This window comes from Genypterus blacodes, unplaced genomic scaffold (assembly GCF_046128005.1).
Source record: "Genypterus blacodes isolate CSIRO-AG114 ecotype Tasmania unplaced genomic scaffold, CSIRO-AGI_Gbla_v1 ptg000438l_1, whole genome shotgun sequence".
NCBI classification, from domain to species: Eukaryota; Metazoa; Chordata; class Actinopteri; order Ophidiiformes; family Ophidiidae; genus Genypterus; species Genypterus blacodes.
In genome coordinates, this window is record NW_027467208.1 from 2,245,147 (window position 1) to 2,256,027 (window position 10,881).

Sequence of the window (10,881 nt, forward strand, 5' to 3'; positions counted from 1 at the left end):
AGACACAAACTAATGGCAGATTGAATGTCTACACAAATGAAATAAAATAAACTGAGAAAATTAAAAATTGAAATTTCACATCAAATAACAATAAAAACCGTAGTTAAAACATTACCTTACTATAACTATAATTAATGACCTGCTAGCGTTCAGGACTCCGCCAAGTGGGACCACATCTGAGATTTACAGCCGTATTCTGGACCTTGGGGACCTATCTAACTCGAAAACACGGGCTGCCTGGGAGACTGAACTCAAACTCCATCTGGACATAGAATGGTGGGACGATATCATACGCAATCCGCATACTGCCTCATCCTGTGCCCGTCTCGCTCTCATCCAGTTCAAGGTCGTGCACAGGGTCCACTTCTCTAAATCCAGTTTGGCCAAAATGTACACAGACGTAGATGACAAATGTAATAGATGTTTGATGCCTCACTGTAACTTAAGCCACATGTTTTTTCTTTGCCCCAGGCTCCTCAACTACTAGGCGGGTTACTTCAACACACTATCCACCATATTGGGCTACAAATTCAACCCTCCCCTTATATTGCCATCTTCGGTACTCCGTATGACCTACACCATTTTAACACCCCACAAAAGGAAATCATCATGTTCACCTCTTTGCTTGCCAGGCGACGCCTGCTCCTACATTGGAAATCCCTCACCCCTCCCTCTATTTTGCAATGGCTTAAGGATACAATGTACTTTCTTAGTCTCGAGAAAATCAAATGCACTATGAGGATCCACACTGATAAATTCTATCAGAGATGGCAACCTTTCCTCTCCTATTTCACAGATCTACAGGCTATGCCAGACCACTGACTGATTACCAGAATACAGATCAGTTCCTTTTTATTTTATTTTATCATTTTATTTTGCATTTCAGGGGTTGTGTGAATGCGGGGTTGTGTGACTGTGGGGTTGGGTGGGGTTTCGGGGTGGGATGTCCTCTCTCTGGTTCTACATTTGTCTCTCTCTCTCTCTCTCTCTCTCTCTATCTATCTACATATATATATATATATATATATATATATCACAACCTATGATGTGATTTGTACTAGCCTACATTGCTGTTTGACATCATCCTGTAAGTTCTGTATGTACCCTATGACATCATTGCAACTCCAGTCCACTTGTACTCTACCTCAGGGTCTATGTATAAAGTTCAACAACAATAGTAGGGATAACACAACTTTCCTCTCTTCTCTCTATCTCTCTATCTCTCGTCTTTCCCCTCTTTCTATATAAAAAAAAATGATCTCCAAAATATCCTACACCTGTATGCACAATGACATGTACAATGTCTGCTTCAATAAAAACAAATTGCAAAAAAAAAATATATAATTACCGGGATTGTTTTTGTTGTTCTTCATTTAACAACCGTTCTCTACTACTTCATATCAACAAGTGTGGCGGAGGGCTGAAGTCTCGCGTTAGCTCACCATCAAATCTCGTTCAAAGAATGAAGCAGGAAGCGAATGGCGGAAACAGATAGATCCACCTCACGCTTAGCGCTCATCGTTTCTGTGCGTTCATTTTAACCACTGGATGGAGAGGATACCTGCACGGAGACCTCGGACCTCACACACGAACTGAACGACTAACAGAGAAACAATGTGGTCGCGATTATCTTCTCGATAAACGCGCGGATATCCAGCCAATGATCCCGCTGACAGCCTGCATTCATCACCGGTGTGTTTACATTTAACGCTGCTATTACTACGTTCTAACTCTAGCTGTGATAAAAGATCGACCGGACCAATGTTAGCTGCAACCATATAAGGAGTTTAAGAGGATGCATTTATGTAAAGTGTCAGTTATTAATCCGTTCTGATCGTTTTAAACCTTCAAAACGTTGCTGTTGGTGCTCCAATAACAATGCATCTCAAATCTGCAGTCAATTTTGAATAGAAACGAGGCCCTGCTGTGTGTGTGTGTGTGTGCGTGTGTGTGCGTGTGCGTGTGCGTGTGTGTGTGTGTGTGTGTGTGTGTGAGAGGAAAGGTTTCAGGAAATCAGTTTTGATCTGTTATCTGTGTCTACTGGTTACTAAACATATGGCTCTGGACCTCAGCTAGGCCCGGGGTGAGACAGACAGCGGCGGCATGTTCCTGAAAACGTCCTTCACCACCCTGATCGTGGGCGTGTTTGTGGTGTACGTCCTCCACACCTGCTGGGTGATGTACGGCATCGTCTACACCAAACCCTGCGACATCCCTGCAGGCGACAACTGCATCACACCTTTCCTCGCAGGGAAACCTAAACTACAGGTCAGTGGGGTCTGATGGTCTCTGTCTCCATGGTGATTGGTTTGTATTAGTGTTTGGTTTCAGAATGTGAGTCCTATTTTGTCTCCTGTCACCTAGTTGAGTATCTACACTGCACTGCGGCCCAACGCAGAAGGAGGACACACACTGATCCACAAGGAAGAAAACTTTGATGTCGACAGCAAATTTGAGAAGTAGGTCGGATTTAAGGCTCATGCAAACTGTGTGGTGACGAGATGAGAAAGTCAGGACTCCATCCATCCAATCTCTCTCTCTCTCTCTCTCTCTCTCTCTCTCTCTCTCTCTCTCTCTCTCTCTCTCTCTCTCTCTCTCTCTCTCTCCCACAGGATAGTCAATGTCTCCCTCCCTAAGAAGACTCGTAACAACGGGACTCTGTATGCGCTGATCTTCATCCACCAAGCCGGCCTGACTCCTTGGCAGGACCCGAGGCAGGTCCACCTGGTGGCCCAGCTCACCACCTACATGATCCCCAAACCGCTTGAGATCTCTCTGATATCCGGGGAGGATCAACCTCAGGTACCCAGCAGCTCCAAGCTCTAAGACTAGGTGAGGATTAAACATCTAAATTCGCCTTTTATTTGAGAATATGCGTCTGTCCAACGGCACAGGAGCAGAAAGAGCAGCCCCGGCAGAAGAAACATCGCCAAGGCAACCCAGCAGCAGCCGGAGGCCCGGGGGAGGCGGCCGATCATCCGTTTGCTCACTGGCGCTCCCGTCTGACTTTCAACGTTGTGGGCGACCACTTTGTGTTCGACAGAGAGTATCTGCCTGGAGACGTACACAGATACCTCCGAGTGTAAGACCACGACACACACACACACACACACACACACACACACACACACACACACACACACACACACACACACACACACACACACACACACTGTCCAGTCACATCTCTTTTTGTGTTTTGATTTCAGATTTCAAAACGGTAAGAAGATGGTGTATCTCCCTCTGCTGTTTGTGGACGAGCTCAGCAACCGGGTCAAGGACCTCGTGGTGAGACAACGATTTTAGAGAAACGTTACATAACTGACTGTTTCCCCAAAGCTTTCAGTGAGCGGAGGATTCAACAAAATGCCTCAGAAACAAACCTCTAAATACTAACTCAACTAACTGTGCGTGTGTGTGTGCGTGTGTGTGTGTGTGTGTGTGTGCATGTGTGTGTAGGTGATCAACAGCACCTCAACAGAACTTCCTCTGACCATCACCTATGACTCCATCTCTCTGGGGAGGCTGCGATTCTGGATACACATGCAAGACGCTGTGTACTCTCTGCAGCAGTTTGGTAGGATGCTGGACACACACACACACACACACACACACACACACACACACACACACACACTATTGAGTCTTAGATCGTGTGTGTTATCTTGTCTCTTGAAGGCTTCACAGAGAAAGACGCTGATGAGATCAAAGGGATCTTCGTGGACACTAACCTGTACTTCCTGGCGCTCACCTTCTTCGTCGCCGCTTTCCATGTGAGTCTGAGCGAGGGAAAACGGCGCAAGTCAAAACACTGACCCATCGACTCATCATCTTGCCTCGTCCATGTCTAATGTCCCGTCTCTGTCTTTGCCCAGCTGCTCTTTGACTTCCTGGCTTTCAAGAACGACATCAGCTTCTGGAAGCAGAAGAAGAGCATGGTGGGAATGTCCAGCAAAGCAGGTTAGGCATGAAGCTGCTCTAAGACAACAACATCTCACCAAACGGCAGAACTCCACGAGAATTCTGAATGGTTTAAAAGTTCAAACTAAGCCGAACAACTTCATTTGCTTGTTCTCAGTCAGAATATGACGATGTCATTTGTGGGGAAACAACATCAATAAGTTTATGGTCTGGCAGATGAGGCAAAGCCAAGTGTAAATTGGATCCAGCGATTCTTCAGCCGTGTTAATAACTGGCATTGACGTGTGTGTGTGTGTGTGTGTGTGTGTGTGTGTGTGTGTGTGTGTGTGTGTGTGTGTGTGTGTGTGTGTGTGTGTGTGTGTGTGTGTGTGTGTGTGTGTGTGTGTGTGTGTGTGTGTGTGTGTGTGTGTGTGTGTGTGTGTGTGTGTGTGTGTGTGTGTGTGTGTGTGTGTGTGTGTGTGTGTGTGTGTGTTCCAGTGCTGTGGAGATGTTTCAGCACCATTGTGATTTTCCTCTATTTGTTCGACGAGCAGACCAGCCTGCTCGTCCTCATTCCTGCCGGCATCGGCTCCATCATCGAGGTGAGCACACACACACACGCACACACACACGCTGCTCATGCAAAACGTCCTCTTTCACAAAATAATCTAGATACATTAACACACACACACACACATCATTATTATGTTGTTTTCTCTGAGTAATGTTGAATATCTGTGGCAGGTGTGGAAGGTGAAGAAGGCCTTGAAGATCCAGGTTTTCTGGAAAGGAGGGAAGCCGACATTCCTGGTACGTGTAACTGATGAATTCATCTCTCAGCTAACAATGCACTGATATATTAACAGTAAGTTTCTTGCAGTGATAATGAGTGAATAAAACAACGTCTTTTCCTTTGGGACAGTTTGGGAAAATGGATGAATCGGAGAGAAGAACAGAAGAGTATGATACTTTGGTAAGACACACACACACACACACACACACAGACTGCTTACAAAACTCTATTATTATTTAAATATTATGACAATAAGAATATGGATTTCTACATTATGTGTTCTTTGGATGTGCATTAATTAAACTTTGCTTTGTGTTCTCTTCTAGGCGATGAAGTACCTGTCATACCTCCTTTATCCTTTGTGTATTGGAGGGGCAGTATATGCGCTAGTATTCCTTCGATACAAGAGGTAGGGTGTGTGTGTGTGTGTGTGTGTGTATATATGTATGTATTGAAGGAGTGTGTACTTTCTGGACACTAAGCTCTGTTGTGTCTTGACCCTCCTCCTCCTTCTCTCCTAGTTGGTACTCTTGGTTGATCAACAGCTTGGTGAACGGTAAGTCAGCTGTTCTTCTTCTCTCATCATCTTCATCTCAATCCTGATTCCCTGATCACCTTCATCATCTTGTTTGTGATCATTCCAGGTGTTTACGCCTTCGGTTTCCTCTTCATGCTCCCTCAACTGTTTGTCAACTTTAAGGTGAGTGCAGCAGCATAACCGTCTGTTTCTCTGAGCAAAGCATCATTCTTTAAACTATTTTTTATAGACTTCTAAATTATATGTTGTTCTTCCTCCTCCAGCTAAAGTCTGTGGCCCACCTGCCCTGGAAAGCCTTCATGTACAAGGTGAGACTCCACTTTGTGTTCATATGTGAAGGCCAACAAGGTAAAAACATGGAAACATTCTAATGCTAGATCACTGATATTGATTGATCGATCTTCACCAGGCCTTCAATACCTTCATCGACGACGTGTTCGCCTTCATCATCACCATGCCGACGTCGCACAGACTGGCCTGTTTCAGGGATGATGTGGTCTTCCTCATTTACCTCTATCAGAGATGGTACACACACACACACACACACACACAGTCATGCTCTTCCTTTAACTTGCGAACAAAGCGATCACAGTTGTTTCGAAACTAACTCTCTCGTCACTCCCGCCCCCCTCAGGCTCTATCCAGTGGACAAGACCAGAGTAAACGAATATGGAGTTTCCTACGACGAGCCCCCCAAAGGAAAGACTCACAAGGACTAGAGAGCAACGGTGGTCTCGCCTGGTATCTACTGGAACATCTGCTGGACCGGTTTAACTCGGACTTGTGAACATCAAGCTCCAGGACCACACGGTTCTTTTCTTTTTGTTTGTTTCTGGTCGTTTTGTTGTGAATGGACCAGATGCATAATGGCACCCATGTTCCACTTTTCCCCACTTCTGTCCTGTTGTGCTGAAATATGAACATCTGGACACTTGTGTGACGGGATGGGAGGATCAGATCAGATTAGTTCAGACTGAAGCAGAGATAAATCAGTGTTTGTATTAACCTGGATGTAAAGCTGATCTGATGCGGCTCAGGTCGGGCATTTAAGAGTGGACGCTGTTGCTAAAGTAACTGTTCCCTTCAGCATTCTGTATCATTCTGTGTTTGTGGAGGGCCTCCTGTTGTGTGTCGGACTTGAGGTCTGAAAATCATGATTTGGTCGTGCTAAGCTTGAAGCTAAATGTTTATCAAGTGGGCAGTTTTGCCCTTTTAAGCTCAAATTTCCTCAGAATTATTGAAGTTTGTTCAGGAATGTACTTAACTGACTTTGTGTGCCTGCAGCATATCAGAAGACTTGGACTGACTATATTCTCAGAATTCATATTTGTACTAGAGCAAACTATTAAATGAGGCATAAATGACAGGTCTTAAATTAAGCAGTGACAGTGATCTACACTTCCCTGATCTGTCCATACGTGAACCAAGCAGGTTTATTCCTCCTATTCATAGCCACGGTGTCATTTCCATCCATTCCACTACTGCTAGAGTATTGTTACATGTCAGGGCCAAGGATTTATGTGTGCCAAATGTGAGGATGATCTGTGGACCTGCTGGGCAACATCCAAGGTCCACCTGATTGTAGATTAACTGACATTCCAGTAAGACTTTGAGGAAAGTATTACTACATCTGGATTTACTGGCATCAAGATCAGATTTCTGTTGAGTGAATTCCGTGCTGTTTAGGTAGAGCAGCCTCTTTTGTTCCTTTTGATTGAATACTTCTGGTTTGGTTTGTCCCGAAAGATCCTGGTCTCATCGGTGATTTGCCTTAAATGGTTTTACTGTTGTGATGTTTGTTTGATTAAACTGAATTGATTCAGATTGAATTTTTGTTTTCCACAATTGCAAAGACATTGACATTAAACATTTTCTTCGACTTGAAGCAAAACCACATCTTCAAACTGCATTCACAGGAACCTCCTGTGCCACCACCTTCCTCTCATTTGCCCCAGTTATATTCTTATGACGGTTTGTCTTTACACTGCTGTGAACATTTCCTAGGCCGACCATTGCCAGCTTCGAGCAGCATAAACACGCGTTACATCACACCACCCGTTTGTTCCTACAGTGCTCAGCACCTTTGACAGTTACCTCCTAAGACAAATCTGTGGTCATTTAAGTTTTTCACTCCAGTAACAATACTCAAACTCAATTCATTAAAACAACCCAAGGGAAATCTGTTATTTTTTGTTCTTTTATTGCGTTTTGTTAAAAAACAGCTTTCTTAGTCAAAGAGACCGAAGCCCATGTCGTCATCAGACTCCTCGGACTCGTCCTTCTTCTCTTCTTTCTTCTCCTCCTCCTTGGCTGTAGGGGCAAAGGCAGAGCTCACATCAGCATCTTTACACCAGTTAACCCCTCTGGCACACATCTATAACAAACATATCAGTCTGTGGTTACCTGGGGCGTCTCCAGCGGGGGCTGCACCTCCAGCAGCAGGTGCACCTGCAGCTGGGGCTCCACCTCCGGCTCCCACGTTGCAGATCAGGCTGCCGATGTCGATGCTGGACAGAGCCTGAGGGGTCAAGCACGGAACGTTTACAAGTCAGTCACTTCACTCAAACAGGCTTCAGTACAGATTCTGACCCGTTCTGAGCTTCTTGTTTTGGTACTGGGACCACATCTAGATAATACTAACAACGCTTGTATGACTTCATATTTAGCTAAGTTTGTTCGACAGTGAAATGTCTCTGCTTTCTTTACTTCAACACTCAAGTTTGCATAAGATGACCAGAGACTGTTACTATAGTGACACACACCCATACAAGGAATGTGTACCCATCTTAGACTCTAATCTCAACTTTAACACACATTGTTGCCTTGAGAGCCAATTGATTAACTATTTGCTGATTGCTGCTTCACAAATCAGACACTTATCTACCCTGATCAGTGCCACTACATCATCAGTGCCACTACATCACACTCAGCACCACAATTGATTAACATACCACTGTCCTGTATCAGGCAGCCATAGACTAAAGCTACCAACTTCTGTTATGGGCGATCAAGTCTTATACTTCAAAATTTGGAACCAGATGTTTACTTCAGGTTGACAAATGCTAGAGATTAAACTCTAGATTTAAGTTTTGTCAATTCTTCCAGGCATGGAACTGACACTGTTGCTCCTGTTAGTCCTCACCTCTCCAGTGACATTTCACAGACATAGATCTGTTCACCATCACGTCAGGAGCAGTTTACAGATTCATTGTGGTTGTTCCTCACCTTGGCAAAGAGACTTGGCCAGAAGGGCTCCACAGTGACTCCAGCAGCCTTGATCAGAGCGTTCAGCTTGTCCTCCTACAAACAAACAGTCAGGTCAAAATCAACTTTTACAAGATCTACATGACAACCATAGTACAACTGTATGTTTCCCAAGAGTCTCAGTCGATAAACAGCTATACATTTAAAAAAAAAAAAAAATACATTATGCTGAAGTGAAAGAACGAAATTCAGGCAATTGGACAAGCCATACATTACAATCAGTATACAAGCATTACATTTGAATCGTATACAAACAATGCTGATCAACCATGTTTCCTGAGCAGAACAGAATAACGCATGTCTTTAAGGTAATTTAAGGACAGCACGTGTGTTTAGGGAATACACCAGACTTGGCTTATCATGACTTCACTGCTCTAACTATATTGACAGTGAGCACCTAAACGCTGGAATCACCATGTTACTGTGACACTAGCTTCGTAAAGGGGAACACCATCACCACATTACACTAAGTTAGCTTAGCGGTAGTCGAGTAGTGTCACTCAGGGTGAGCGGTACAGTCATGGGGGTCTACCCGTGTGTTTAGGCCGTAATAAGACACGAAGGAGACGATTTAAGCGAGTTAAACTGACAGGAAGGAGTAACCGAAAGCAACTACAGCACAGGCACGAGCTGTCCTGATGCTAAAACGTGGCCTAAACAGCACGCCGCCATCTTAACCGGCTCGCGGCTCTCTGTTGACACTCGTACACAGAAAAGTCTCAATATTTACTCGGTCTGTGTCAAACATACGCATATTCTCACATTATAATAGTTTAATTATTTCCGGTGTGTCGTTACCGGCGCAAAGCCTTAACGCGACCGGCAGTGTGACAGCGGTGGCGGCAGCGGGGACAAAAAGCGGGAGACTTACGGTGACGGTGACTTCATCGTCGTGGAGGATGAGAGCGGAGTAAATACAGGCGAGCTCGGATACGGAGGCCATTTTAGATGTTAGATGTGGTGTTTGTAGCGTCGGATGCCTAAGTTTGACAGTGCTAGTCGCCGGATTGTGGGCCTTAGCTTCGGATGAAGAACCAAGCACCTTAGGCACGTTTAATTCCTACAACGGAAAAGGAAGGGCAAAGGGCGGGGACTTAGTTTATATAGTGTACGTAGCCCTGCGTGAGGGGTTACGTCAGCACGCACGCATGCACGCAAATGACGACTGGCGTACTCCATCATGTTAAGTGTATACAGCCAGATATTGTTGTATAAAGCGTATAATGTAAACTGCATCCGAAATTACGTTAAATATTTTTCTTTATTTGACATTATGCATTAAATCTAGGCTGTAAACACAATTGTGGAGCAATTATAGTTAATACATCAGATCTACAGGTCAGATTTACAGTAGATGTAGCTGCATTTGGTATAGAGATTTATTCACCTGCCAAATATGCAAAACAGAACACAGATATGATTAGAAATACAAAAGAGAAGAAAAAAGAATGCACAGCCGTGTTTTCTTATTCATAAGTGTTTTTATTTGCTTGGTTTACGAACTTTACACGACTCCTTCCTGAGAACACCACTCACCTCAAGGGGGAGGGAACAGCTGAAAGGGGAGAGAAGGAGGGAGGGATGGAGGGGGCAAAGTAGGGAAGGGGCGAGAAAGGAAACAGGAAAAGGGGAAAAGGGTAGAGGGAATTTGGAAGGGAATAGAATAAAGAGGTGAGAGAGAGTAAATGTAAAGATAAATTAAGTGAAGGAAGGTCGGGGAAAAATTAGAGTTTATGCTTCTGTAAGAATCCTGATGAAGATAAACCTTTTATACCTCTGAACCAGGATTTCCCCCCATTTTGGTCTCCAACCAATACCACACCTTAATGTTTACTGTGTGTGTGTCTTTATATCTGGTGTGGAGTGGGCAACAGGACTGAGGACCAGCTTACTTTCTGTCCAGTCACGTGTAAACAAAAGCTACAGTTACAATTCTTCTAATAAATAGGAATTTATTGACAATAATTCAGATGCCATCTTCATTATCCAACAGAATTTCTCCTGGGTCGACCGAACCAAAAGAAACTTGACCTCAGCTCTGCATTATGTGGAGTAGATATTTGTGCAAAGACACATAGGATACAACAAACTCATACAATGATTGATGCAACAACACATTTGGCTTCAATATACAAAGCAAATAGAGGAATATTTGCTATATTTGTTAAGAAAGTTGATCAGAGTTTTGAAAGAAACGATATTGGAGGTTTTGGAGTGTGATGTTCCTGTTTTTGTCAGTTGTAGTTCCTTTGGCACCGGGCAGCCAAAACATAGCACCTTCACGGTTAACTACCCTGCATCCTCGTCTTCCCCTTCATCCCATCCATTCTTCCCTCCTCTCCCTTCTTCTCAATCAAGTCATGCCTCGGAAATATGATAAAAAATA

At 44.2% G+C, this 10,881-nt stretch overlaps 2 protein-coding genes across 3 annotated transcripts; one reads left to right on the forward strand and one right to left on the reverse strand.

Moving 5' to 3' along the window:
* The first annotated feature begins 1,464 nt into the window (after positions 1-1,464).
* clptm1l (CLPTM1 like) lies at positions 1,465-7,060 on the forward strand. 2 transcript variants are annotated; one of them, XM_076139259.1, is made up of 18 exons: positions 1,465-1,692; positions 2,073-2,268; positions 2,365-2,459; positions 2,613-2,802; positions 2,895-3,082; positions 3,210-3,288; positions 3,460-3,577; positions 3,679-3,773; positions 3,876-3,960; positions 4,399-4,502; positions 4,645-4,710; positions 4,823-4,873; positions 5,020-5,102; positions 5,215-5,249; positions 5,338-5,393; positions 5,495-5,539; positions 5,641-5,756; positions 5,866-7,060. In XM_076139259.1, the coding sequence occupies exons 2-18, from the start codon at positions 2,104-2,106 to the stop codon at positions 5,948-5,950; spliced, it is 1,656 nt and encodes a 551-aa protein (XP_075995374.1). In that variant the 5' UTR covers positions 1,465-1,692; positions 2,073-2,103; the 3' UTR covers positions 5,951-7,060. The 2 variants fall into 2 exon arrangements, with proteins under 2 accessions (XP_075995374.1, XP_075995376.1); XM_076139261.1 differs by having other exon boundaries at positions 2,077-2,268.
* Positions 7,061-7,410: 350 nt separating this feature from the next.
* On the reverse strand, positions 7,411-9,585 carry rplp1 (ribosomal protein lateral stalk subunit P1). The gene is made up of 4 exons (XM_076139262.1): positions 9,367-9,585; positions 8,457-8,531; positions 7,635-7,749; positions 7,411-7,541 (listed from the first exon to the last, which is right to left on the reverse strand). The coding sequence occupies exons 1-4, from the start codon at positions 9,436-9,438 to the stop codon at positions 7,459-7,461; spliced, it is 345 nt and encodes a 114-aa protein (XP_075995377.1). The 5' UTR covers positions 9,439-9,585; the 3' UTR covers positions 7,411-7,458.
* Between the last annotated feature and the right edge of the window lie 1,296 nt (positions 9,586-10,881).